Source organism: Ciona intestinalis, chromosome 2 (genome assembly GCF_000224145.3).
Source record: "Ciona intestinalis chromosome 2, KH, whole genome shotgun sequence".
NCBI classification, from domain to species: Eukaryota; Metazoa; Chordata; class Ascidiacea; order Phlebobranchia; family Cionidae; genus Ciona; species Ciona intestinalis.
This window is the reverse complement of record NC_020167.2, coordinates 3554928-3560779: the sequence shown is the minus strand read 5'-3', so window position 1 is coordinate 3560779 and position 5852 is coordinate 3554928. Positions and strand designations below refer to the sequence as shown.

The 5852-nt window shown below is 35.0% G+C and overlaps 2 protein-coding genes across 2 annotated transcripts in view; both read right to left on the bottom strand.

The window, feature by feature from the left end:
* Window positions 1-1521, bottom strand: part of LOC778671 (uncharacterized) — a gene marked incomplete in the record, with an annotated part of 7019 nt that extends 5498 nt beyond the window's left edge. The window contains 4 exon segments of the mRNA NM_001078289.1: window positions 661-736; window positions 797-906; window positions 1238-1306; window positions 1384-1521. Coding sequence (NP_001071757.1) covers window positions 661-736; window positions 797-906; window positions 1238-1306; window positions 1384-1467 — 339 coding nt within the window.
* Window positions 1522-2116: 595 nt separating this feature from the next.
* LOC100179320 lies at window positions 2117-5062 on the bottom strand. Its single transcript, XM_002124679.4, has 6 exons — window positions 4704-5062; window positions 4029-4384; window positions 3647-3723; window positions 3187-3453; window positions 2711-2850; window positions 2117-2339 (listed from the first exon to the last, which is right to left on the bottom strand). The coding sequence occupies exons 1-6, from the start codon at window positions 4849-4851 to the stop codon at window positions 2185-2187; spliced, it is 1143 nt and encodes a 380-aa protein (XP_002124715.3). The 5' UTR covers window positions 4852-5062; the 3' UTR covers window positions 2117-2184.
* Window positions 5063-5852: the final 790 nt, after the last annotated feature.

Sequence of the window (5852 nt, the reverse complement as noted above, 5' to 3'; positions counted from 1 at the left end):
ATTAATTTGCCTGGTAGCAGTGAAATATTTGTAAAAATACATTAAATGATAAATATCATGACTTAGTTAACAGATATAGTTAGTGTCTCAAAGTCTCACTGATATGAAAAATGCCTAAACATGTTTCCAAATCTTGCACCATTGATATAAGCTAATTTTTAGGTTATTACAAGGTTTGAAAGTTGTACGAACCGGATGAGGAGAGGCAGAACCATATTCTGAATCAATAATTTCCTCCTTAATTGGAAAGGTACGATCACTGCACAAACTGCTGTCAGAATCTGTGTGCGAAGCAAGAAACAAACTATGTAAACTAATGTATATAAAACAAAGAAGATACTGCTATTTATTACAGATTATTCCACTGGGATTATGTTGGTTTTAAAATTGTACGGTTAAATTCTTGGGTAAAAGTGGCACAGTTGAATTTCTTAATATTGCAGCGCATGTATAATAGCGTCTGGTAAAAAGTTGTGTCCTCAGGCAAGACAATTAACAGTAAAGTAACTACAAAATTTAGTTTGATGAAAAATGAATGTTTTATGTCTAAACTCCCCCGATTCATTTTTGTTATCTGTTTTAAGTTCATCTAATTATAAAACAGCTTTTTGCCACCAACATAGACACTTGATCAAAAATTAAAAAAGTTTGAAGATAACCTGAAGAGACTTCTTTTTCAGGAGCTGATTTTAAAATATTTGCAACACCGGGAAGATGAACCTTTTTCCTTCCTTTCCTGTTGTAAAAAAAGTTTTAGAAATTAAATTTGTACTTTTGTACAAGTTGCTGAACTTACAACTGCCGTAAGGCCTGTCGCGCAAGTTTTCTTTGCAATTTTCGATTTTCTTCTGTATTTTTTAAGACATAACTTTCGTTAGCCCATCGGTCCCATGCACTGTTCCAACCCTGCAGAGGAGATTATCAGAATATTGGGTCACTCTTAAGTTTTAGTATTGTAACATATTCTTTGTGTCTGTGTGCGCATTGAGATGCATCTAGCGGGCACCCGGATTCTGCACAGTTTTGAATCTGGATAACCTTAGTTTTTTTTTCGGTCATTATATTTTTGGACATACAAGTATCCGGCACTTTGTAAACCGCAGCCTAGATTAAGTGAAAAGAAAAGTCCATAGTTGTGACAAGGTTGTTACAGTATTTTAAAATTAAATTCAGCAAATAGGAATCAGCTAAAAGAGCTGATGTTATGTTATTTACTTTAAAGGTTTTGTTACCTAACCTGGAAATGAATCTTGTATTCTGGTTCCTTCTTCGATTTTCCATCCTTTATATAGTCAGCATCAAGAACCTATCAAATACAAATTACTTTTGTTTAAGTAGAAGCAGAACCATGATACTATTGGAAAACAAATCCTCTAGACTTACCTTTGCGTCATACAGAACTTTTGCTTTCGATTTGTCTGGCTCATAGCAAAGCACGCGTTCTCCGACCACAAAATTAGGCTTCATACTTATATCCAACGTTTACTAGATAATTGTATTCGCTAGACTTGCTTATTTAGCACACCTGTCAGTCTTTTAATGTCTTTTAAGTTTTTATAGGTTCAGAAAACCTAAAGAAATCCCCGCGTAAAAAAACAACTTATAAGATTTTTATGGCAAAACTGTTTTGCGGTGAATATTCTATAGATTTTATCAGAGTCGTATAAACACCGAGTAGTCCAACTGCCGTCTATGTGTGTCCAAAATAGAGCATAAGTGGTAACTTTGACAATGGGTTTAAACGAACTTGTTAAGTTTTGTTTGTGTTTTCCTATTGTGGGAAGGTGTAAAACAGCTTCTATTTACCTTACCAAACATTTTTTAGAAAAAATGTATAAATTTAGCCGCATTAAATGACTAAAATGTCGCAAATCAACCGCTTCTAATTTTAATTTTTGACTTTTTTTGACACAGAAAACAAATAACACATGTTTTTTACATTTTTCAACCTTTAAATTTGTTTTTAGGCCCAAGTTTTTCTGTAATTTACCGAAAAACATACATTTTCCCTATACCTACTGTGTTATTTTGGAACCAAATTGCCGTTCAATTTGTGTTTTACGTAACAATGGGTTGGACTACTCGGTATTTCTATGGCTCTGGATTTTATTAACGACAACGAAAAAGAAGGTTCGATAAATTGCGTTACAAAATGCATTAATATTTCTATAGTATTAGTTATCCTTAGGTTAACAGGTTTGTGATAGTATTGAGAAATCCGCTGCTGTTAAGCATTCCGTCTGGTTTGTCCAGGTTTTGCTCGAACTCGATATCTTGGCCAGGACTTTTTAAAGCTGTTTCCCATTCCTTAGAAACATTTTTGAAGCCAGCTGGAGTGTCTGTAAAGAGTAATTCGAACAATAACTTGTATAGTTTAGATCCAACTTCGTATATAACGAATCTCGTTTCGTTAATGCATTTATACTAGACAGTAGGGTGGGGAAAGATGGGACACTTTTTCATTCTATTTTCTCGTCTCATTGGGTGGTAAACAAAGAATATTTATAAAATTAATAAACCGCATCCTCACGACTCCCACAGACCGCTGTTAATTGTAAAAAACACGATCAGGATATTTGGATATCATGTGCTAAAGGTGTCCCGTCTTACCCCACACAAGTATATTATAATGGAGTAGAAATCATGAACGTCAATACTTTTGCCTTGAATAAACAAATGTATATTTTTTTGTTTTAACTTTTAACCTTACCGCCGTTTGGTCTGCAGGCAACGGACACTTTACAAAGTTGAGCAGTGTTTTCGTCATTCTTTCCTTTTACGTTGAAAGTCAGTCTTAGTTTCGAAAGTTGCTCCTTTGAAAACCCCATGAAGACAAACTTATGTCCCCACCTATTTAAAGGTTATCAGCAAAGATGTAACTAGTTCCGTTGAAGGGAAGGTTTTATAGGTAAATCTAATATATAGTAGGTTAGAGAAAGTGAGGCAGTCAAGCATATATTCTAATACAGTTTAACCCGATTTTTTGATGGTTAAGACCAGTTTTGGGGTTTGGCAAAGCGTTTTACAGTTTTGACTCGTAAGAATATACTGTCGAATAATTCTTTTACAATTTTATTTGTTTATCATTAAATAAAGGACTGTGAAAAGAAATTTAAAAAGTATATAATATTTATACCCCGTGTTCCACTTTACCCCACTCTACTATACAATACCATTACTCCTCACCGTGATTTACCGTTGGTGTTTACGTAACGATATGAACTCTTTGCGACTTCAGTTTTTTTCTCTACTTCGCAATATCGAACAAGTTTCACTTTTGCTCTTGTGAGTCGTTCCTCTGCTGACTTCTGATTGACCATTTTTAGAAGATTTTTACCTTTTTTGACAGTCACCGTGAATATGGTGGACGAATTTTCGCACTTATTGGAACGAAACACGTCGAATATAGACTCGTCTTCATTTTCAAAGATGCTTACGTAGTCGCTTTCCTCTCTTGGATAATTGAAAAACATTTTATCTATTTCCCATTAAACATATATGCTTAAACATGGTTCACCAGAACATATAGCAGGCCATGGCGGCTCAGGTTACAACAGCATGGCTGTAGTGTCTTCCACACTATAGGCTGGTCAACCCAGACGTTTTTATGGAACCAATTTTTAATCTAAATAATCTCACTACTTACACAGAATCCCACAGTGCATGAAAATCCGGCGTGGAAGCTGGAGTGTCAAAACGCAGAATAAACACCATTTTAGGAGGCTGAAATTAAAAAGTGTTCAGCGTTTTAATATCCACACTGTTGCCATATATTAAACTAGTAAGAAGGTATAGTTTAATCGATGGTCATAGTCAAACTATTAAGTTGGGGGAAAGTAGGACATGGAGTAAAGTAGGAAAATTTCTTTTTACGATCTTCCATTTGATAAACAAATAAAACGTGACAGCTTATTTATATTACGGTATACTGTGTAAAGCGAGCGTCAAAGATTTATTGGTATTAACTATTAAAAATAGATGTTTAAATATGTGTTGAAAATGCTTCCACCCTACTTAATAATAATTACCCCTCTTTTTTCATTCTTCAAGCGTTCCTGTTTTAAAATACGTTTCACTCTCTCGATCTCATAATATTCTTCAAGTACTGGATCAGGTTCGAATATCCCAAGTGACGCAATGTATTCTCTTTGCAATTTGTCCTGTTGCGCAGAAAACCTTCCAGGATATCTTTCGCGAAAATACGCCGCCTTCTCCAGAAGTGTGGTCGTCTCATTAAACGGTCGACCCCCATACAAAGATTCCGCTATAGATTCATGGATACTTAAGTCGTCGTTTTCGAAAATGGATAAGGGCAATTCGTTATATTCCACTGTTAGTGGTTCTCCTGTTTTCAAGCAAGGCGTGGATATGGCATCTTCTTTCTCTAAAGATAAAAGTAGCCACATTTTCACCACAAAATATTTTACTTTAGGAAGGCTGTTATTTAAAAACGATAACTTGTAGCTATAGTGGGGGAAGATGAAACACATGTTCATTCTTTTTTCTCGTTTCATTTGGTTGTAAAAAAAAACATTCAAATAAATATAAAACCGTATCCTTATGACTTCAGCATTCGACCGTTGTTAATTGTATAAAACACAACCAGGACATTGTGTGCAAAAAGTCTCCCGTTTTTCCCACCCTACTATACATCAACTTAAATTCAATGCTTACATATGAAGGATAGAAATCGTTGCAATTACCGTTATCTTGAAATTGTTTCTCAGCTTCCGGAACAGCATTGGTACATCCATCTTCCAAAGATGGTGTTTCCATCGTCACAACTGATTCCGTTTGTTCAGGCCAATCTAAAAGCAACAACTCTCGATCGCAGCATTCCGGCTCATCCATGTAAACAATACGGTGTACAATGCAGTTTTTGACCAACACGGTATTTCAAATAAAGCGTATTTAAGTTATAATTTTGAAACAATCGGAAACAATGACGCCAACATTACATAATAACTCTGGTGATCAACGATTGTATAATTAATGTTTTACTCATATGCAGTGATTTAAATATGACCGTTCTGCACGATTTCTGTCCGATGTATACGTGCTGTCTCGCTTGTCGCATAAACAAACCGATTGTTTTATCACGTTTGAATTTAATTGATTAAACAACGAATTAACCACAACTGACGTCTATTTCCGCAGTGTCTATTCTTACACAAAACGTTCATGGGCACAAGTTAAATCCGGCATTAATTCTTCATTAAACCAAGATGTATAAGCGTAGTGAGAAACACATCAATTAATTAAACACTATTAAACCAAATCCTAATCTCTTGTTTCAGAGATCAGAACAGATTGTTATACAACATGCCAGATTCTTAACTGCACTTTATTCTATTCATAATACTCACGCATCGTGGTCTATAATTCACCTATATAACATTCTCAGACCACCAAACTACCAAAATCGGAAAAAAAACTTCTATAAACAAATCATTGGACCATAAATACGATAGCGCCGTTAGTGGGAAAAACACCACCACCCGGATATTTCACACTGATCGTCTTATTTTCTAAATCAGTGGCAAACACGGCTGAATCATCGATGAGCAGTTTTCCCGTCAAGGTATTGTTAAGATCGGGGATTATTCGTGGACCAGAGACAGGATCTTCGAACCTGTACAACTGGACGCGGTGGGAATCTGTACGTCATGATTGCGAGTTAAAAAATGAAGACAAAATCTTAAAAGAAGAAAAAAAATCATTTAAAAAAACGAAAAATTAAAAAAAGTACATAAAAATGGTGACTAACCAATAAAACGCTGTTTTATATATTTAAGTACTGACTGTACTGTTTAGGAAAAACTTAGTCAGAGCAAAACAACTGTAAATTGTTA

Coding starts and splice junctions, on each gene's coding strand:
- LOC100179320 (XM_002124679.4), bottom strand. CDS start 4,851: ATGGATGAGCCGGAATGCTGCGATCGAGAGTTGTTGCTTTTAGATTGG. Junction 3,454..3,646: donor CATGCACTGTGGGATTCTGT/GTAAGTAGTGAG, acceptor CAATTATCCAAG/AGAGGAAAGCGACTACGTAA. Junction 2,851..3,186: donor AACACCAACGGTAAATCACG/GTGAGGAGTAAT, acceptor ACCTTTAAATAG/GTGGGGACATAAGTTTGTCT.